Genomic DNA, 23,336 nt, shown 5'->3' on the forward strand with positions numbered 1-23,336 from the left:
CCCAACTGAGAGGTTCAACTACCTGCTTATACAACTCAAGGCATGCATGGTCACAGCAATTAAATTGTCAGAATTAACAAATTTGTTTTTAACGGGAACGCAGCCAGGAGTGTGGTCATGAGGCGAGTATTGATTACCAGAACAGAGACATTAGTCTTCAGGTATTTACTCTGCCACCTCTGGTCTGCGGGCCCAGGACCAGACCAAATCAATCCCCAGAAAAGATGGTTCTTTCCTGCCATAAATACATAACAGCCTACTCAGGCCTACTGGCAGCCACACGCTCTCCTGTGGAAATCATCTTGGCGCAGCATGAATGATAACAGTTGTCTATATCTTTAACACAGAACTGCAATTTTTTCCTCCATGTTTCAAGAAAAGACATGCCAGTATATTTAGCTTTAAAAAGGACAAAATAAAACACTGCTACAACATATCATCAACTAAAAACGCTATTTTTTTCCCCACTGCTTCTATGATCATGCATGAGATTTGAAAACTACTGCTTCAAGTAGCTAGCAAATGAGGGTAAATTTGGGCTTGATCTTATACTAAATATTTTCTTAGGGAGTGAGGTTGCATTTTCCCCTCTGCATCTGATGAATATAATTACAGCCAGATATGACCTTTGTGCTCTGTTTGAAAACTCAGCCCTGCATTCTCATCTTGAGCTGCACTTCCGTAACAAATGTCGGGTCGAGTAAAACAAGACGAAAGGTTACATCAGAAAATGGATGCCGTCAGGCTTCAATGTCAGAGAGTTATTTTAATGATATATTCCCATAGTTGAGCCAGGCAGTATACTCTCATGAGGTAGCATACCCTTGCCACAACTGGCCGCTGGCTATTTTTACACAGACTTGACTTTGAAACCAAATGTTGTTTGCAGGAATTTGTCTTCTTTTGCCAGTGATGAATATACACAGCACATCAGCTGGAATATTTTTAAATAAAAATCCAATACCAGACCGAATACCTGAACTCATGGAACTCCTTTAACCTTTTGTCGTCTGCTGAAAAAAGAAAATGACAGAGCAGAAGTGATAAGTCTGTTCTCCATCATGACCCAGCTGAAGGGAAAACATGGAGGAATTAGGATGGAAACAGTTAAATTCAGAGTCTTGCTGCAGAAGAACAGCGACCAGCTGGACTCTGGCGTCGCTTCCCAGCTGCCTCCATGCTGCAGCCATTACTGCAGAGTCTCCCAGGATCCTCTGATCCCAACACTTATTGCTTTTAGATCATATTCTTATTGACTCCTGTCACACCTGCCATTTGTCTTTGGGAACGATGTCACATCTAACAGGACTTTTGCAGGTGACACGTTATGGACATTTCTGGGTCCAGAAATGATTGTGTTTTTTTAAAGAAAGTAACTGATTGTGCTGGTTGATGTAGGTCCAGCATGATTGCACACCATTGCCTGTGCAGGACATTTGCCGAAATGAGGGATAAAATGCACTTTAGAGGAGAAATGCGACTCCTGGTGTTGATGCAGGGACATGAGTCATGTAAATACTTCGGTTATAAGTAACTGTGGGGAATGTGTCACGCAACGTTTACTGAGAAGAAAAAAGTAGAGGCAAAGCTGATAAGACCAGTTCAGTTACTAAAAGAATAAGCAATCAATGTTGGTTTTATTGACAATTCTGAACCTTGAGAATTGATGAAGTTCTACTAAACTGTATTTAATAGTCCTTTCTTCTTTACCAGGTTTACAGTACAGCAAGAACTCTATCTTCAACAAATATGTTTGGTAGATTGCAATTCTGGTTTTCCAAACATAATATTTAACTTATTATAGTTATATAGTATTAGACACATATCTCACTGGTGTTACACACCTGAAAGTACTATGATTCTGACTACAGACTCAAATTATCCTGCAAAGAAAAGCGTATAAAGCTTATATCCCAAGTGACTTTTCTTGCAAACACAAAAATCTCTAAGGAAAGAAGAAGAGGGAGTGTGAATATTACTTACCGCTGATATCAGCCACTGTTACGCAGCCAAGAAAAAAGAATAAATACAATTTCATGTCATGTTGCTTATAACCAATCACTTCAAAACTGATTGTGTGAATAAAGCCAGCTAACACTCTCATTAATCCAGCTTTGCATAATGGGAGGCATAGTATGAAATTACCTCGTGAAATTCAAATGTGGGTGCTATTTTACTGTGTCTTGTGGTACAATAAATCTTTTATTGCAACGGGAGGACTAATTTTTATTGCCTTGTACCTGGTGTTACCACCAAGTGAGTAAGAAAGGGTGCAAACAACAGGCGGGGAATGAACAGACGTGGCAGACGGGACTGACCGTGTTCGGCTGCGAGTTTGAGCGTAGCTTCTGAGTGACTGGATCCGAAGGGGTTCCTGATGAAGCGCCGTCGCCGCCTTAAATCGTCCTCCCAGTAGTCCAGGCGCCAGAACTCCCTGGGCCGGCTGCAACGAGACAGAGGTAGCACATGTGTTAGCAATTACCAGCCAGCATGGTATAGCAGCCCAGCATTAGCACTTGGTCCGAGCAAGCATACATAAAGCCAGCATTGTGTCTGGAGTTTTTTTAACCCTCAGAATCACTCTTTAAAAACATTCACTTAAACACAAGCTGAGAACCCAAATCATCGTATCCTGACAATGACAGTGTCTTTATCTCTGAGGTAAAGGTGATCCCCTCCTCGTCTTTCTTTTTTCCTCCTTCTTCTCCCTTTGAGACAGTGAAGTGAGTAAGTAAATGCCATCACAGTTGAATGAGCGAATGACAGCGTGATCATTTTCTGTGGCACGTGCTTCCATTCTAGGCTCATTTCAAGCCCAGCAGGATACCTCTTGTCAGGACTCATGGCTAGCAGGATAAGGAGAAGGCCATTACAAGCACAGAGGAGGGGGTGGATAGCATTACCAATATTAATCAATGTCTATAACTCCATTTTTCTTTCCAATTTACATCTTCCTTTACTGGGTCCAGTCAGTAAATCACCCTGCTCTCAAGGAAAAGAAAGTGCTAACTTTTAATGAGGACTTGTTGTTATATAGGACTGTGCAAGAATACTGTGTGCCTGTCTATAATTATATATCACTTCTGTTTTTGAAAGTGGCTGGATTAAAATATTCATATCCATATCAGAATAGTGTCACATTAGCATTTTTTAAACGAGTCATTTTTTTTTCGAAACTTAACTATCTTAACTTATCTGCTTATGTATCAATTAGGCAGTATGAAAATCCTGTTTTTTGAAAAGTAAAAACGTGGTAATGATTAATAACTCAGGTGGGGCGGATAAACAACATGCACTAGGGTCTTCAGTGAGACTAAATCTGGACTGCCTGACTCAAAGTCAAATAGTCATTGTACCTGAATTAAACGTTCTCATGAGAAAAACACTTAGGAAATAAAGAAATCCTTGTCTCAGACTGACCTGATGTTGTAGAGTTGGGTCTACCATACGTGTTCCTAAAACCGGCTGCAACAGTTTACCGTGGTTAGTGAAATAGTGTCTGTTTTCCATTCCTCTGTGTTGTGTGAAAGTGAAAACAAATTTAAATGAGCAGGATCTGCACTCTCATTAGAAATTTAGATACTTGCTACCTAAAAGCATCTGGGTTTTTTCCTTTCTGTTCACATTTCACAGATGAACCTTTGCCAGTCCTTCAAACCAGTAACCAAAGCAAAATAGCCCAAGTCACCAATACTGAAATTAGATTGTCAAAAGCAATAAACACACAGCGGTTGAAACATTTGGAAGAAAAATGTAAAAATCACGACCAGGTTGTTCATAAGTGGCTGCAGTGTATCCTGTAAAGGTTAAAGTTGGAGGAAGACACAGTTTATGGTTTCAGTGGCACAGGCTGTGACGGGAGAACCCCAGCATGCTTTATGTGATCTGCTCTTGAACGCTGCTCTGGCCAGGGGCTCCTCACAAATCTTCAGTCCAACACCAATGATCACACAGGGGCCTCTAAAAGGGAAAGGAGCTTTACGCAAGAAAATAAACACAATTTCCAAACGGGTCCTTTTAAACCATGTATGCCCTGGCTAATGAAAACCATTGATTATTTGATTCATATGGATTAAAAAAAAAATCACTCTCAAATAGCTGGATGACAAGTGGAGGGCGGCTACTCCTCAGATTTTAAGTCTGGATGTAAAGCAGCCTGCAGGGCGCATTTATTTCACTTAAGAGTACAGAGAAGTATGACACAAGAAAATGTTAGTCGTGAAAAATTACAAATAGATGAATATTCTGAGCTGTGAATCATAAGAGAGTGTATGTGGTTGTGCAGAATGCAAGTTGGAAAGACGCAGGGGACACATATCTGTGCAGGACCAGATTTCTCACCGGTGACAAAGACTGTGCTCCATGTTTGCATGTGATAGTCTCAGAACGCAAATGGCCACTTCATCATCCTGCCTGCAGTGGTATTCATCTATGAAAAGAATTATCAAGGTTGTGCATGGCACACAGCTCAGAATCTGGATGCACTTGCCTCTCATCTTGTGGAAGGTGGGGATCTGTCCAGTTCACACGATGCACATTAATCCACCAGGAAGGGAACCATTGGCTGGAGTAATTAGTCACAGTATGAGGGGGACCACCTCTGCCAGTCACAGTCATCCGGCACACCGTGAACAGGCGACCGTGGAAGTCCTAATGACGGGGTGCTAGAAGAGGTGGACGGACGATGAAAGATACCTCGTCATCAATCCCCGATGAGAGTGCCGCCATAACAAGAATAGAGATGTACGGCCCTATGCAACCCCCATACCACACACTGAGAGTGTTTCCACAAAGATAATAAATTATTCAGAGCTCATCCATCCTCCTAGGGCATCCTTGGCAGAATTTACTGAGGCGCCATTCTTCAAAATAACAACAATTAAAATAACAAAGGGCCAGCGTTGTGCTGTGGCTCACTCAACCACTTGTGTAATTAGTAATTAGTTCGGTCATAAAAGGTGTCTGGAAGGGCTGCTCATTAAACCCAAAGCGACTGTGGTCAGCTGATGAAAGTGGTGGCGAGACACAGAGGCCGTGTGTGTGCATGTGTTTTTAAAGCCTGAGCAATACTTACATATACATCAGTGATTGCCTTACAGGAGACTCTGTGTTCGTGGGTGTTGAGGAGAAAACGTTGAGCCTTTCTAATGCAGACCACATTGGCTACTGATGAAACAGGGTCCAGAAGAGTTTTATGTGAGGTAGTAAATAGTAATTACCTTTTTTGTTTTTAAACATCTTTTGGATGCTCTTCAGGACTGTGGAGTTGTAAATTTGAGCAAGTTTACCAACACGTTGGACGAAATGGGGGAGCGAGAGTTTCTCCTTTTATGTGGCCTGGATTCTCCCTGCACATAATCAGTTAACAAAACAGTTACGCCTTCAATTTAATAAACTCAACGCAAACCGTCAACGCTGCCGTGAGGATATGTTTTAGTGGTGAGCTCTTTAGAATTTCAATTGCGCTACTAAATTCTCCATTTACATCAAAACAGAGCAGGCGTCCAAGCAGATTTGGCATGTTAGGTGACACACAAAACAAATGGTTTAATTGTGAGGCGTGTTCAGTGTAAAAGCTGGTTCAGGATTCATGAAATGCTTATTTGGAAAGAACAGCATTTAGAAAAGAGGAAGGCCAAGTGAGCTACATTAACCATGTCCTCTACAATAAACTACTCCCACACATAGGTGCTGTTTACCCAAATAAGAAGCACAGTTATGTCAGGTCACATATTACAGTATCGCAGCTGATGACTGAAATTACATTATTTAAATATGTTTTTAAAGCACTAGTCTCTAAAATGTGCAGAACATCATTGCTATATGATAACCTAAATTAATCTTTTCAGAGTCATGATATTTTTTGTTAAGTTTCCATGAGGAGGTACTAAAGGTTGAATGTGATCCTAAATAGAACTCTAATTTAGAACTAAGCAACAATAAAATAAACATTCAGGTCATCTCTATTAATCACTGTATTATTCGGGCTAGTGAGTTTCTAAGTAGTTGTGTATGAGGGCCAAAATTGCCTATTATCATCAAACAGACAGTTTAAACATGTTAATAGATTCTCTGTGCAGGTCCTGAAACTTTGATAGCACTGCTCCTTCAATGGGACTATTGTTCGTTAGCTGACAAGGACAAATGAAGGCCATCCATCAAGATCCATTCACACCGGACTGTCCACAGACAGATGCATCGCAGCTTTTTTCTGCCATTTTCAGTCTTTAAAAGTTGTTTTGTGACATTTGATATTTCAAAATAATATTTAAAAAAGCATTTCATTTCCTTCCTGGCTATTTTACTCATATTTCATTTGAAGTCGGCGTCTTAGGACAGTAAGTGGGTGAATATGGAATGTAAAAGAAAATAAAAATACTGTTTTGCATAGGTTTACATTCAAAGCAACTGATATGTATGTAAATGATAACGTGACCTTTATCATGGCAAGCAGGACCAGCAGAGAGGATGTGCTTTCATATATCACTACAAGCGACTGCACTTGGGCACAAACAGTCATTCATAACCTTTCTGCTAAATTAATTTGGGTACAGTCAATGAGACCTGCATATGTACAGGACATTTTCCCCCCTTGCTTATTTTATATTAATGCCAGGTTCCTATTGGCATCCCTCAAATTGCTCAAACATTGCTGCTATCCCCAAGATCATTTTGCTTGGATTTGCATAAACCATGTGTTTAGAAGAAACGGGGAGAAGGAGTAGATTGAGGATTTGTCATGTTGAGGACTGGTTGCTGGAGCGCTGGCTCTTTGTCAAACGGTGGCAGCGATTGCGTCGATGGGATCTCCAGACTCAAATTAAAATGAAACAGGACCAAATACCTTCCCACTGAAATTGTTTGGCATGATTAAGTCTCGCTGAGGTGATTTTCTACATGTGCATTAATGCCAATCCTTCCCACTCCAATGAGGTTTACAGGACACCATCTACATGTGTGTATGTTAATTCACCCCAGCTAATGTTGTTTACAAGATTTACCAGAGGTAACGTTAGGGTCACAGACAAGGCAACATTTCCATCTTATCCCCTTAAATGAGGGTGTAATTTTGCCCATCCGTACTATTAATCACAGATTCAAGTCATTTAATTTGTCTATTTTTAATATAAACTTAAATGCAACATTTTATCAGATCTGTAATGAAAAAAGTCTAATGAAAACCATTCATATGGGTAAAGAGAATTAAAACTAGAAATCAATCTTGGCTTACATGTGAGCTGAGGAATTGAAACAAAGACCTTGTACATTCCCATCCTTTGGTTTTTATCACTCTTGTGTTAACTCCCTTTTCACCGAATTTGCCACCAACACGCTCTCGCTCTCTCATTACCACGACAACACAAGCACCTACCACTCCTCCCAATTAACTCCAATTTATCCAAGAGCTTTCAAAAAGTGATTTGGAAAAAAAAAAAAACAGAGAGTGATATTGCATCTGCGCAACATCACCAGCTTGTGAGGATCAAAGTACTCCCATGGGTGGACGGCAAAAGGCTGCAGACTCTCCACAATGCAGTGCAGCCAAATGAAATAATGCAAATCAAGGCCTAATTACCACCGGCTTAGTGTGAGGCTTCCAATTAGCAGCAATTATACTCAGTGTAAATTCACCAACAAAAGCCAGACGATTACACACTAATTATATCAGATTTCATGGGAGGTAAAAGAAAAAGCGCTGCATTAGGAAGGCAGTAAATATTGACCAAAGATATAACTGTGTAATATGCTGTGAAAAGAAAAGCATTTTATTCTTTTAATTCTAAAACAGCTTCGCATTTTGCCACATCAGAAATATCAACTACATACTAAATTGTGTCCACACACTTCCACTGCGACAGCACTGAAGTGGTACCATCTGTATTTTTGATAAAGAGTCACATTTTTCCTGTGATTTTGACAACATGCATTTAAGGCCATTTATCACCACTACTGCGGTGTAATGAGGGCATCCACTGGACTGGGGTTGCATAATTCTGCCATTACTGGCCCATTGTAATAATCTTCTGACCTCTAGCTTTCAGAGCTGATCTTGAATGCTGTGACAAATCTGAACGCGTACCGACGTTTCCAACACACCCCGAAAGAAAAACACGGGGGAGAAGCTAGCTCAAGGTCAGCTGAGATTGGGAGTCTGAGGGGTGTTTTTTCCACTTTAAAGCTTCCCATTTATAACACAAACATGGAGCCATATTTAACCTTACACCTCAGATGCCAAAACCAACTAAGGGGTCTGATATTGAAATTGTAAAGATAAAAAAATAGAAGCATTTTGAGACATCTGATTTAAAACTTTTAGAATTTGAAAATTTGGCTTTAGTTTATTATTTCCAAACTGCACAAAACATCTTCTTTGATCGGCCTTGCTGATACTTTACTGTACAGCAAACAAAACATTCATGAACTCTTTTCTTTCCTCTCTGTATACATGCTTGCTGTGTTTCTTGAACTGCGAGGCTCAACAATCTCATCTAGGACTGTCTGCTATTCATGAGCACCTCCTCCCCTCTCTCCATCATACGGCTGTGCCCATTACAGCACTGATAGTTCACTGTGTGTGTGTGTGTGTGTGTGTGTGTGTTTGTCACGTCAAAGGCAGTAATAAACAGAAGTCTAATTATAATGGCTCTCTTCAGTTGACAAAATGCAAAAAACAGTAATAACAAAGCCCACAATGAAGATTTTTTAAAATTTCGAATATATGCATTTTGTATATTATTTTCTATTGGTTAGCATTAAATTGTACCTACCAAAGTGGATGCATCAAAGTACACTGGCTATTTGTTTAGAAAGCTGAGTACAGTAATAACGAGCCCGCTATTTTTTTGAATTTTCTCCTAAAGTCTCCTAAACTGCTCGATGAGGAATGACATGCTTTCAGTCCTTTTATTCATCACCAGTATCATTTTTTAAGATCACAGAGCTTACATATGGAACTCCTCTGGTCTGATCCTCTAAAGGAGCTGCTGAACTTGTACTCAGATGCAGGAAAAGGAAACGGGAAAAGAAGCCGAGGATCTACGAGCAGAGGACAATCCTCAGTCTCCACGATGCTATATTCTCTATAGCGCTGGTGTTTTTTATGTGTCCCTTTTACTTGCTTTCGTTGCACAAGAAAGTGCTGGATTCTAAAGATAAAGGCGATTTTTTTTTTTTTGGCAAATGTTGAAAGTAGCAAAATAAATGACCTGCTGGTCCCGTGGTGTAATTACAGTGGCTGGAAGCATACCAATCTATCAAGAGGAAGAAGGGGGGGCTGACATGCTGCAAAGGGGTTAGTCAAAGGAGATAGCCTTTGACTAACTACTGGCCCTGGACAATCGATACTCTGCAGATATTGCATCCAGGGAGAAAGGGAGGGAAGAAAAAAAAAGGCCCTAAAAACTTCCCAAATGGCTTTTCATTCAGATATTGATCAGCACCTTTTTATCGTGACCTTGCTCCACCAAGGCCATATACTTTCGTAAGGGTATATGAAACTCATAAATCTGAGAGTTGCTACAGAATCCTGCCTTTGCTGTGAGCAGCCAGGCAAGGAGGTACGATGGTGTAATTGGTCTTTCTGGGATGGCGGCCTTCTTTCATTCTTCATAACTAGCATTCCATTACGTTTCCGAGCTGCCAGGAGGAGGAAGGACAATACCGACCGATGGAGTAAAATTCGAGAAAAGGCTTTAAAAGATGTAAATCAGCTAAACTGATAACCTCTTGTCGATCTTCACTTCCAGTTTAGGTGACATGCTTTAGGGAATTGTGTTTTGTGTGTCTGAGTACTAAAAAAGCATTAAAAAAAAAAAAGGTTGTGGAAAAACAATCCCCACAATGATAATTACAGAACCAATTTTAACTTTCCTTTTTGTTGTGATTTTAAATGATCCACTAAGTGTAATATTTTTTTGAGCCGCCATCTACGCTGCAACACTTAACCATGCTAACATATGGACATCATCAGCTGTTAATACGTTTCGCCATGACACTTTGTTACTATTCCTTACAGGCCCAGCCACTGTACTGTATATACAGTCGAGGTAAATGTTATCATTAAGGGTATATTCTAATTCATATCCATGAGCCAGACTGCACGGTGGGGCCTTCGTGGCACGTTATTTTATGTAACTGATGGAACGCACGTCTGTCAAACTTGAACAGTCTCCCCAGAGATTTAGGGAACATCCTTTTTGTTCAATGTAACTTTTCTGCCGAGATGTCACAGCGTGTGATTAATGAAGTGAAGGGTTTTATGTTAAACCCGTTTAAGGACTTCGGTCTGCGTGACACGGAGGGTCTCGTTTACAGAGACGAGCATAACTGAGGGCCGGCTCGTATTGCTTGGTGTAGTATGTTTATGCTATATGTTTATGACTGTATCGAGGCAGATGGATGATCACGAAGTCGAGCTCCGGCTAATTGGTTGTGAAGTAGCCGGGACCTGGACGAAAGGAAACAACTGTCTCTGCCTCAGATGAGACGGGAGCTGCAGCTGCCGGAGCTCAGAACATCGGGTCGTGTTTGTGTTTAGACTGCAAGTATTTATAAGCAAACCAAAAAGCCATTACCAGCTAAAAATTACCACTTAAATTCTAAACAAAGTGATGGACTTTTTAAGTGTAAATCAATGCAATCTCATTTAAGACACAATCTACTTTAGGTGAAACTTAACAGCCAACCTGACTTTTGACTGTAAAACCGATGAAGCAAAATGAATCTTATCAGAATAAAAAAAAATATTATTATTTGCTCGATAGGAAGGTAAGGTGTAAAAAATGATTTCAAGTAGAAAATGGCATTAATAAATCAGTAAAAAACAAACAAACCTGAATCTAGAAAGAATGAAGACGAAGCTGCAGTGTTTATTCCATTCCCAAACAAAAGCAACAAAGGAAATGTGATGGTGAGATTAGTCAGCAGCTGCAGACTTTTCCATCCAGCAAACAAGACACGCTCTCAACATTTTACATACAGATTTGCACAATCGCTCATCGCTACGGCTCAGCGTATATTGTAGCAGGAGGAAAGGATGTCGTACAAAAATGCTCCTGTCTTGTCTCTGTCTCCATCTCAACTTTTGATCCTTCAGTAACAAATATCTCCCTCTCTCATCCTCGGTTCCATCCTTCTCCCCCTCTCTCTCTGTCTGTCTTCCTGCCCCTCTCGTGTCACGCATTTCCGAGAGTCAGTGTATTCTAAACTGTTATGTTCTTGTTTCCTATGGTTATGATCTCCATTGACATGCCGGAGTCCCATTTCCTTTTTCAGCCCTGCGTCCACAGTACCAGCAGCAGCCCTAATGTACAGTGTGTCCACAACACATACACGCAAGGCAGCGCAGACGTTGTGCAGACCTCAGCGTTAACACATGCATTACATTCAGTATTATGTATCATAATTGTGATTTAAGTCTGGAATGAAAGCATACAAGTAGAGATTAATCTGGCTGCCGCGGCTTCTCATGCAATCATTTATTTAAAAAAAAAAAAGTACAGTGTGAATGTCCTTAGTGCAGTAAGCACAGCCCCATATGTTCAGAGTGGATTTGAGAGGCTGTAATCTGGAAGAGGGGGAATGAGCAGCAATGCTAAAGTCAAGTTAGTTCAACAAAAAAAAAAAGAAAAAGAATAATCAACTACTTACCATGAGTGACAGGAATAAATCAACATAAAATGTGGTATTTAAATTGAGGGATTTGTATTTTGTGATCTTCTGAAGTTGGAAAAAGGTGATTTGATGTTTTTTGGAATCACAGTTCTGATAAACTATTATTTGGATCTGATGGTAGTTGGGGAGTTGTTTGCCTCTTTCACCGTGGAGATGACGCTGTAAATCAATTCAGACCAAACCACACCATGTCAATTAAACCAACTGATTAATTGGTGTTTTACATTCAGCCGATATAACAGTTGAAATTACAAGTTTAGCTTATCTAGTCAAGAATATTTTAGTTTGCAAATGCTAAACAAAGCTTTCACGTAAAACACCATTAATCATTTGGTGCTTTCAAATTTTGAAATATGAGAATTTGCATTTTTTAAATACATTTGAATACTGTGCTAGAGGTCAAAGTATAAATAGTACTTGAGGGTTAGTAATGGGTGTTTTTCACCACGTTGTTTCATTTCATGGATTAAATGTTATCATGATATTGATGATAAAAATAATTAAGCAATTAAAACCATCTTAACTTTCATCACACGCTATGCTACGATGATTAGCTGATTAATATATAGCAGAATATATAACAGGATGTAAATATATAAGAGCAATGTTGAAAACATTTTCATTAAGTCATTATCAAGCAAAACTGGCAAACATTCATTAGTTCTAGGTTCTTTTTTAAATGCAAAGATCTGTTGCTCATTTATAAATTAAATATCTTTGGAATTAGAAATATTCAAACATCTAAGTAATCCAAAGAAGCCAAATTTTGAGGCTGTGTTTAATTGATTAATCATGCCTCAGGTTATGCATCAAATAAAATGTAGAACATTTAAGTTAAAAAAAAAAACATTTTCTCATTTATATTGAATTTATTTGTATGACTTGCTTCATCCATATCTGAAGGAGTACTGTTATTATAAAACCTATTTAAAAAAAAAAAAAAAACAACCAAAGCGATGTGACAAACCCTCTGCAGTATTTGGTGCAGACACCTTTTGATATCATTTACTGTGATATTAGCTTATAAGAAGGAAAAAATCCTTTCTGGGACTTAGCTGTGAATGTTCTGCTTTGGCTTCCTTCCCTCAATAGTGCACTGGTGAAATGACGTAGCACAAGATAAAATAGTAATGCTAATATCAATAGTTTGTCCATTACAGGTCAGCTAACTGTCCAGTGGAACAGTTACAAAGCTGTTGGTTTTCGATCTCACAAGGCCGATCAATACGAGGGCATACTGTTTCAATTTTGCCGGTATTGATTTTCTCTATAACACTCCAACCCTAAAGCATTTGTCTTTCTGAAGGAAGGAAGATTTGATTTACTGAAGAAAAATTGGAGTGCACATCACAAAGATTTTTTGCTGGGCGGGAGTGTGACATGCCAAAAGATGGATGTCCCTTGGCTGGGAAGCCTCTAGCCCAGGGGCATCCATTAGAGCAGCGGTGCTGCAGAAAATGAGCTGCTTATATGAGGAAGGAGGAGCAGAGGGACAGGAGTGGGTGCTGGAGGTGTGAGTGTTTTGAGAGGCTGTGTTTTGAGAGGTTTCCAGTAAACTGGAAATAAAAAAGGATGCTGATGCAAGCTTGCATCTGCAACGTGAATAATGTTTGCATTTGCCCCAAAGAGACTGGCTACATCAGTAGACTGTCAACAACAGCTCTGAACAAAAGTGTGCTCATTTCTTCTATATCCCACTCCAACCTTTTCTCAGCTGCAGCCATCTTCCCTTTACTTTCCCCGCTTCCTGCATCCAGAGTGAATTTCCATGGTACATTAGTCAGCCTATTAGAATGCAATAAAGAGAAGGTATGAGAGGGAAAAAGAGGAGAGCAGTGTCTGTCCCCAGAGACGGTGAGTTGGCGTTCTCCATCATCTGCCCTCATCTCCCCTCTCTGTCTGTAGACTTTGTCTAGGTGTCATATACATGAAAGATGATTCCTGACCCAAATAAACACCGCAGCAGGCTGGATGCTCAGTGGACCCAAGCTCAGAAAAAAATAGGAGAGAAAAAAATGATATCTGCTAGTAGTTTCATTTGTGGCCGTCTTGCTAGCCATTCATTTACTTCTTTCCTCTTTTAAAAAGACAGCCGACTGGCATGTTGCACACCTGGGTCTCAAGGTGTGAGACAAAAATGCATGGATGAACAGGTAGTCGCCCTGTCTGACTAGCTGAGGATCTGTCTATGTCTTGACACTAGATGACAGACAAGGGCACAAAAATGATAGACACTGCTTCTGTCTGGTGCAAGGAATCCTCATTGGACACTCAGTGCTACAACTGAGGTGGAGTGTGAAACAAAAGAGAGCAAAGGATAAGGAGCGAGGAGGAAAAAGGGAGAAGAAACTCAATGTTGTAAAAGAGAGGCAGAACAAGAGAGAGAGAAACACAGACAGAGGAAAGACGAAGCAGGGGAATGGAAAAGGGAAAATCACCTAACACCTCTTTCCTCCAGAGGCCAGGGCCGCTGTAAGCTGGATATTAAGACACAAATTGCATTCAGGCAGGTCACACTGTGTCAAAAGATATTAGATGCCTGCCGTGAGGAAACAACAATTCCCATCAGCTTGTGAGAAAATAATATTTTCATTTTCAGAGCCTTTATTGAATGGAAACTTTGGGGAATACGTTTTTATGGTGTGCGAGCGGGCAGATTTGGGTTTTACACCCATGCAACAAAAGGACGTAATCATAGCTACGTATTGTCTTTGTGTTCCTGGATTTCATTTTCACAGCTGGAAAAAGGGTTTCATTGTGTGTATCCATGGTTCCCCTCCCGGCCTTATTTACAGGCAGGGATGTTGCTGCGCCACATGTTTGGTGTATGTGTGGAATTAGGGAGAGAACATTTCTTACATTAGGATGCCTGCAGGTATACAGGTGGGCAGGAGTTGTTTTCCACCTTTTCCTTTTACTGCAGCACCAGATGTTTCTCCCATGCCCGCATTCCACGGGCTCTGGTGCGAAGCTGCACCACCTGACCTTCACAGTAATTGACCAAAAATATTGATGTAATGGCACAAGACTGATTGTGATTTATTAAAAGAGCTGTGCACTCCAAGGCCCAGTGCCAATGGCTCCCTGCGCCCATCGGCAGCCATTAGGAAAACCATCAATAGCACAACAGCATAAAGGGCCGGTAATGGGGGACGTTTCTGGCCAGAGCTCGTAGAGCACAATATCCATAGTAAATGGCATCGCTTTGTGTGAGTACACATGGAGAATGACAGAATGGAGAAAGGAGATTGGATCAAGGGAGGAAAAATATGAAAAATAATACACCCACCACATCCTGATATAAGAGAGAAACAAATAAAAAAAGGAAAACAAAGGGGCCAGAGATAGACTCTTGATCCAACAGCAGACTAACCCTCACCAGATGAGTCTCTGGAGAGTCAGTTCAGCCTAACAAGCGTGAGCCAGCGGCCGTCTCTCCCGCTCGCCATTACACACTACCTGCACAAACAGCCATCATTAGGGAATAGCTGCATTGGATTCTACTGCCTATTTGGTGAAACAAACACACAGGATAAGGCTCCCTCTGTTCTTAATGGGAGCTGAGCTGTTCAAATGGCTTTCATCTCTCTCCCAAGTCAATGCATCATTCAACCCACAGCTGACATTTTCACCTTTACAAATCTAATTTAATCAAAGTCATGAGTATTGGGAGATGAGAAGGATAATGATGAGATTAAAACCATTACAGCGATTTGAATAATTTTCAAAGCTGGGAAAATTACATGCTACGAACGTAGCTCATAAAAAAACAAAACAGGTGCATTGTCTTGATTAAAGTCATTTCTACACAATGTTAAGCAACACAGTCACTTACCGCTCCTTTTAAATTATTCTGGCATGTGGGGAACAAAACACAACTATGATAAAATACTAAATCGAATGGTAGTTTCTCATTTTAATTTTAAATGGCACTGATAAAGAATGAATTTAAGTGTTTATACTGTAAAATGTATTTTGTGTATGCAGGATCAAGATTTTTCCCCCAAAACAATGAATTCTATATTATCCTATAATGGTTTATAGGGCTTAACAATGCAAAAATGTTCTATTTCGGTCTTTGTTTTACCTTATGGAAGAGTTTCCCCAGGCTCCATGTTTGTCCATCAGGATGTTGACTATCTTCTGGATCAACTGTGTGGCTGTCACATTGTCGCGGTACTTGGCCGCTCGGATCAAGTGGTCGCACATTTTCTCCTCATCTCGCTTCTCTGCTGCATACTGAGCGCAATTAGACTGGAAAACAGATGGAAAAAAACATTACACATTCTGCAACTAAGGGTCATGAGTGTGCATGTTGCAAATTCATGTATGAATGTGCCAAAGGAGTGAATTATGCCAGTAAATAAGTTATAACTTGTGTTGCATCGAACAAAAACAGGTCTGGAGGAAGGAACAATACATATACTGTATAGCACAACAGTGTTTTCACATATAGAAACTCTACTCTGACTAGAACCAAACGAAAAGCACAGGGTCATTTCTGTCCTCGTGTCATGGTGATTAATAACAGAGGACATGTATTTTCTAATGCCCTCCAGCACACAAAAATCACACAATACCTGCAATGCATGGGGAGGACATTATTCTCTGTCTGAATTTGTTATCAGAATGGGCCTTTGAACTCTACAGCGACGCGGAAACTAAAACACCTTCTGAAAATAACAGCCATAATTTGAAACAGTGTTTTGACTTCCCATCTCAGCCTCACAACCAATTTCTTTTGCACTTCTTTTGGACATTTTGCACTCGTGGCTTACTTTGAAAGAGCTGTTTCAAAATGACATTCTTATTGACAATGAGCAAAAAGAAAAGGACCAGTAAAAAACGTGCTGTGTAGGCAAGGTATAGTACACATGCCACGTGAATTGGTGCATTTCCGTTGTGTATAAAGAATCATTAGATTATAAATGCAGCACTGGTAGAGTATCGCTGTCACCTCAAACTACAGTCATGCAGTAACTGTTAACCCAAAATATAGCTGGAAAAAATACGGCGCTCTTTCCCAAAGTTACCAGTAAAGCGCTTTATAATGGGCCCTCCTCTTCAATTTGACCGACAACATTTCGTATCTGACAGAAAATCTATCGGTATAAATCACATTAGAGGGGCTTTTCTGCAGGCTGCTGGGCCTTAATTATCAATCTATGTCTCTTTATGTGGCTTTAAAGTGGGCCCTGACCTTCCAGCAAGATTACCCTGGAAAAAGGAAAGCGAAGGGAGTGTGAAAGAAGGATCACTGGACAAATGTTTGAAATTTTAGACAAAAAGAATGCTTTGCTAGATGCATGCGCATGCGTGCGAGTTGGATGTCCATTAATCTTGATCAGGGAAGGTAAAGTCATGCACACGAGGGAAACAGAGGAAAGCCAGACTGAGAAAAGTGACTCGAAGGATCCAAGAATTCTTACATTTAATATCAAGTTATTGCAGAAGATACTGTTGGCTACATTTCAAACACAAAGCAGTGGGACAGAGAAACACTTGCCAAAAAATGCTCAAATTTTCTCCACAATTAGAAGAATGATCCATTTTCACTAAATAAATGCTTATATGGATTTCCATCATTTAAACAGACAGCAAGCAGCAGGCCTGTAAAGAGTCCGTTTCCATCTGTCCCTGTCTGAGACATGTAAAGTCTGCAGTACTAATCAACGGTGCTGGGTTCAAACTCATAACCATAAACAAACACTTCACCACCTGTGTGTTGAGCCTTCCCAAACACCCAAACCCTCCATTCCGTAATGGGCTTTTCTTATATCCAAAGCCAAAGTCGACCGCGGGAGAAAAGGCCAAATTCACAGACTCACCCCTAAAATAACAACCAAAAAAGCTGCACATATAAGTAGTGCCATTAAAGGCCAACGTTTGGGTTCGTTTGTAAGTGGAAAAGACAAGTAACTGTTAATTCCGGGGGTCATTCCACTGATGTGAAGTCAGAGAATATGCCAAGGTATTATGAAGGACTTGTTATGTTATTACGAAGGTTAAAGCGAATAAAGTAAATCTCCCTGTTGGCACCGTCCTGCATTCACTTGCATACGAGTCCACTGACAGGATAAAGGATAGGAGCTAAAAATGGACATTTGGAGTATTTTTGAAACAAACTGTTCTTTCATTCCTTTCAAGGAATGCTGAGGAAACATAAGAAGTGAATTAAAAAGTTTCTGTTTCCATTTCAATTAGAAACATGCCTCTTTTGGAGTGACTGAAGCAGCCAGCATGCATATTTTGATCAGAAAATAGCCAGAAAAAGAGACAAGCGGCTCTATTTTCCAAGTTAAAAACATACGGCTGAGTAGAAGAAAATAGGGACTGTGCTTTGCTAGCTTCCTAGCAAGACAGCCACCAGGGCACAACTTGCTGGCAGTGAGAGCGTTATGACTTGCGACACTGTAATCATGGGCAGCACCTTCCATTACATGGCCTGGCTGACAGGGTCGGGCAACATGGGCGCTGGCTCTGCCTGAGGAGACAGCTTGGTGAAGACGAAACGATAATGGCTGGCATTAATCGAGTCAATTACACTGAGTCGTGTCTCCCACAATCCATCCACAGTTCAAATAAATAACTATGGATGTGTGTTGGGAGTTTAAGGGGAAAATGGGCTGCGAGAGGAGTGACTAGAACAGCAATCATCTCTAGAATCACCATAATGGCAGAAAATAGCAACACGCAGAGAAAAAACATTAAAACACATGCATTCTAATCGTAACTGAACCTCATTTTAAACCAGAGAATAACATGCAAGCATGCTTTCTGCTGCTAAAAATTGTTATTGTGGTCATTGCTTCCACCCACTCATATTTTTGCCATGATGATGATTCTACAAATAACAAGCAGGGGAAGCACGGAGAAGAGTTTCACAGTCGTGTAGCAGTGTCGGCTTTATCTAAATGCTGTAGTTGGTGTCAGATGATGCATCCCCTCCTCCTCTCCCTCAGTGGGTTGAGAGGGTTAACCAGTATAATAGGCCGGGGAATGGAGGCTCATTACAAGATATCAGCCCTATGTTTATCAATTAGAGTGACAGAGAAAGGTCTAGTGGTGTTGCCATGCCACAGTGAGCCTTCAGCACAGTCCGCCTGACAACACCAGGGTCTCAAGGTTCTGTCGGAGAACAGGAGGAAGAAACAAAACCAGAAAAGATGTTATTAAAGCGCTTGATTTGCAATCTCTTGACATTGGTGGCACATCAGGACTACACGCTCTCCAAGGCTGGGCTATCGCTCTACAAGAATCTCCAATTTCTCACATCCGTTGACAAGCACTCCCTGAGGGTTTCATTTACAAACGGGCAAAGAAACTGTCCAAAGGAAGGCGAGACATCAGACTTGTCCTTGTCTGGTATCTGAGAATGCAAATACACTACAAATAAATTCCTCCTGGAACACAATGGAGGTCTAGGGAGACAAGAGGACGAAATGAGAAAGGAGGATGGGGGTCGCTAAACAAAAGTAAATGCTGAACCAGTCCACCAATTGGTTTCAGAGAGATTCTCTTGCACTTGATCTCTTGCCCTCGAGTTTTCAAATTGCAACATAAAATGTCACCAGGGGAATTCAGACAATGGGCCAGGGAAGAAACGAGTGAAAGGAAGAGGAGGGGGAGAAAAATGAGGGCTTAAAAGTACAATGGCGAACAAAAGTCACCAAATGACAATGCCTGACAGCCACTTCAATTCTGAAATGATGCTCCTGTCATGCTGTGCTCCCAAGTATTGATTTTTTTCCCTCTTCTCTTGGTGCAGCAGAGGAAAAAAATAATCTAATCCAGTTGAAACAGATCCCTGCTGCTGGCATCAGCCCACTGCTAGCGGCCATCAAGGTTAACGCAGGCGCAACACTTATCAAAGTATCTCTCTCCTCCCTCTCCTCCCCCAGCTCCTCCCTTCACACTGTCTGTGGTTGATCTTTAATGGACTGGTCACCATGCTTGGCTGGCAGCCTCTTCATCTTTTCTACCCAGAAACCTCTCGTCTCCGCAAAACCGCGCCCTCCTTTTGCCACATCAGTCTGCACCGCTGCCATCTTTTGCACGATGACTCCGGCTCGACTTCAAGGTCATGTCACATGAAGAATCGTGCGTGTTAAAACGTCTTCTGGAGATGACAAATAGTCAAATGAAGGTAGGACGCAACCAGATGAAAAATACATCCTCTGAATTGGCTGCTGCCTGAAATTATGAACACAGTGTAGCTGCACAGAGCTCAGGCTCATTTTGAAAACAAGTCTCTATGAAAAATAAGAATTTAAAGCAGGAACAGGTTTAGTTTTCTCCCATATAACAATATCTAAAAGGCACACAAGAGCATTCTGCACCGCTCATCACAACTTTCATCCACCATTGTAAGCTCTCAGGTGTGCCACCAAATGAAAAAAAAAAAATCAAGAAAACATTCTTCCAGTGACTAAAGGGACTGTGTTACAATGAAACAAAGGAAACTGTGGAGTAAAGTCATATTTCGGGGTTAACTGGTCACACATAATGATGGGAGCTGCAGAGGAGGTATCTGGGGACTTCATTATGTTGACAAGACAGCAGGACTGAGACTACTGTTCTTCAACCATCCTCTGTACCCCGCTCCTCCTTTTCTATCTCCTGGTGTCTTGACTGAAACAGTCCACCTCATACAGTGACAAAAATAAGTGTCCACCAAAAGAAGACAGAACAATGCCAAAACATGCCAACTTATATGCTCTATGTTTTGACAACAATGTCAGATTATCTCTTAAGAGAACTATTGTAGTCCAGTTTTTGTTCTCACACTATGTGAATTTTGTCACTTGCCTTTCTGAAAGTGTCCCTATCCTCGCGGTGCCACAAAAATAGGCATGTTTCTGTTTTTTCTCTCATTCTCTTGACAACAGATTTGCCCATAATGAGATGCTTGGGCATCCAGCCCTGCTGACATACCACATTACAGTTGCGACAAGTACATGACAGCAAGCTACAGTTGGTGGCAGCTATCAGTTTGAGTACTGGGAATGATGTGGTGTAAATAGCCTGTGGGAGTTGTGGTTCTCTGGCTCTCTTATGTGGGTGTTTGAGTAACCTTTGTTTTTCAGATTGCTTGTGTTTAACACAAAGAGTCTCAAATTATGATGCAAGTGTAATTCTCGAAGGATTTCCGTGACTAAACGTAGTTTTTAGCTATTCTGACAAAGATTTTACATTTTTAATTCACATATTTTTTCAGATAACTGGCATTATACAGGGCCAGATGAGGCTGTTTGTTGTTCATTGATGCAGGATGCTTTTAATTAATAAGAAACATATTTTAAGAGGTTGTTTTAGATTATTAAGATCACAGTTTTCACGCAGTATTGGGAGGAACAAAGTCCTTTCTGAAAATAAAATCTGTGCAATACTGCAATGTCTTGCAAGAGGCATGAAACCCAATGATTTTAGAAAAGCACAGATCTAACTATATAAGATTTGATGAATTTGGTCTGATATTGGCTTAATAAAGACAGTTTTCGTCAGACAAATTAAAAGTATAAAATCACAGCTACACAAAGTCACTGCTGAGCTGAGAACATTTTCATCTGCTGTTGTGTCTGGAGCTCCAGAGTCTGGTGCATAAAGGTGTATTTCTGCACCTCCTGCCAAATCTCACCGATGGTTTGAAGTGGGCTCAGAAATACACAGAGCCTAATTTACAAACTGATTCACTGATGAATGAAGGTCCAGATGGACGCAGCTGTGAATGGCCACTCTGACAGTGATGTTAGCATGCAGGTGGCGGAGTATATGATCTCGGCTTGAATATTGGAAAGTGAGACTGTCGGCCCCTTTAGAACCTTTGAGAATGTCAGAATCACTTCCAGAAGATCTGTGGTGTTACTAAAAGACCATATCTAGCCATGATATAAAAAGAAGAATTGCGCCTTGTGGAGTCAAGTTATTTTCATGCAGGAAAACACACCATCTCATGCTCCACAAAACACCACTTACTCATTAGTTGCTATGGAATTAAAAGGATGAAAAATCATCTCCTGAAGTCAACCCTTCTGAGAACCTGTGGAGCTTCCTTAAAACATGAGAACGGGCAACAGTACATGTTGAAACAGCAGCTCTGAGAGACAATAATTGCATCCCCAAATAAAATACATACAGACACTAAACATAAGTTCAACGGGTTGATGTGACAATAAAGATGGGCTCCTGTGTAGCTTTAATATGTGAACTGTTTTTTGTGTATTTTGTAACAAATGTTGCGTTACTGTTGAGTTTTCCTGTGATGCTCTGCACTGTCTGATGGTTTGTGATGCTTCCACAGACCAGTGCTATGATAATAGAACATAATGAGTATCAGCTCAATGTTAATGTCATTAACGTGGGGAGGGCCAGATCATTTTACAAGCTCAGCAGAGGAAAGACAAAGACGCCAAGCACTAATTAGCTGCTATCGTCTGGCTTTCACAGGATCTCTCAGACAGTCAATTCAATTACTTCATATAATAGCAGAGGATGAATCAAAGGGCGATATGAAAACAGGAGAAAAAAGATTGAGCAGAAGGGAGAGGAAGAGGAAGAAAGAATAGAAATGACTTGGGTCTTGCTCACTCTTCCCTATCGGAACCTTCTTATCTGCCCTTGTGCCCCTGAGCCCACCACATTTCATCCCTAATGAACAGCTCCATAAAAAGAGGGAGTTCGATTTCTCTCTCCTCCCTTCTATTGCATGGGCTCCCTCTCCTCCCTGCTCCTGTGGAAGATATCAGAGTCTATCATTTGCTGTGCAGGGCGGCAGCATCCGATCTGCAGATCTCCTTCACATTAAGGATCCTATTAGATAGAGAACCCTAAAAGGTAATTGGATTTCCCCCCTAGTTATCTTCATCTCTGTTTCACCCTAAGCCCACTGTAATAACTTACTCTCAGGGCCAAAGATAACTCAATTCTGTCCCATAGAGAGCCGGCGAGAGTGTGAGGGAGAAAGAAAGGGAGAGACGGTGAGAAAGAAAAAGCATATGTTGTGTCTCTGAGGCAAACAGGTATCTAAATCAAAAGGCTCCTCTATCACTGCCTTCTTAAGGATATGAAATCTGACAGGAGGCAAACATAAATTTGTTTTTATATATTGAATTATTCTCATTTCTGGGGTTTTAGTTGAGATTTGCTGCAGCTGCTTAACTAAAGCAAGATTTCTCACATGTAGCACAGTACAGTGTGGGAGTTGCAGAGCATGGTTTGGAAGTTGGTGCTGCATTGCTTAACAAACCTCCCCAGTTACAATGTAACACAATGACATCCAAAATGAGACATTGCAGAGGCCTATTTTGAGGTTTATTTCTCAGAAAACAATAACCAACTTATAGCGTCACCACAACACATTACAAAGGAACAAGGCTTTAAAAACTGAGACATAGCTGAAAATTATTTCAAAACCCTCCACCCCCACCCTCAAGGGGGATGTTTCATTGGCCTGTTATTTTTATTGTGGCAGTGCAAAATGAAACCGTGGCTCCAGCAGGCTCTAGTAGAGCTTCTATGGAGGCAAAAATCAATACAGCAATATCAGAGCAAGACTTATCAGGGGCTCACTTCTTCTCAGAGGTCACTGAGGAGCAACTGCATTTAAGTGGGGAATTCAATTGTGAAACATAGTTTGGGACAAGCCGGGCTGGATATCTGATTAA

General features: G+C 40.8%; 1 protein-coding gene across 9 annotated transcripts in view; it reads right to left on the minus strand.

The window, feature by feature from the left end:
* Nucleotides 1-23,336, minus strand: part of lrba (LPS responsive beige-like anchor protein) — a 198,375-nt gene that overhangs the window by 80,844 nt on the left and 94,195 nt on the right. For 5 of the 9 annotated variants that reach the window (XM_023262251.3, XM_035944417.2, XM_023262254.3 and 2 more), the window contains exons 36-38: nt 15,761-15,927; nt 2,319-2,443; nt 1,984-1,998 (exon numbers count right to left, since the gene is read on the minus strand). In XM_023262251.3, coding sequence (XP_023118019.2) covers nt 1,984-1,998; nt 2,319-2,443; nt 15,761-15,927 — 307 coding nt within the window. The remainder of the gene's footprint in view (nt 1-1,983; nt 1,999-2,318; nt 2,444-15,760; nt 15,928-23,336) is intronic. The other 4 variants (XM_023262258.3, XM_023262253.3, XM_035944418.2 and 1 more) reach the window with 1 other exon arrangement.

This window comes from Amphiprion ocellaris, chromosome 4, assembly GCF_022539595.1.
Source record: "Amphiprion ocellaris isolate individual 3 ecotype Okinawa chromosome 4, ASM2253959v1, whole genome shotgun sequence".
Lineage (NCBI taxonomy): Eukaryota > Metazoa > Chordata > Actinopteri > Pomacentridae > Amphiprion > Amphiprion ocellaris.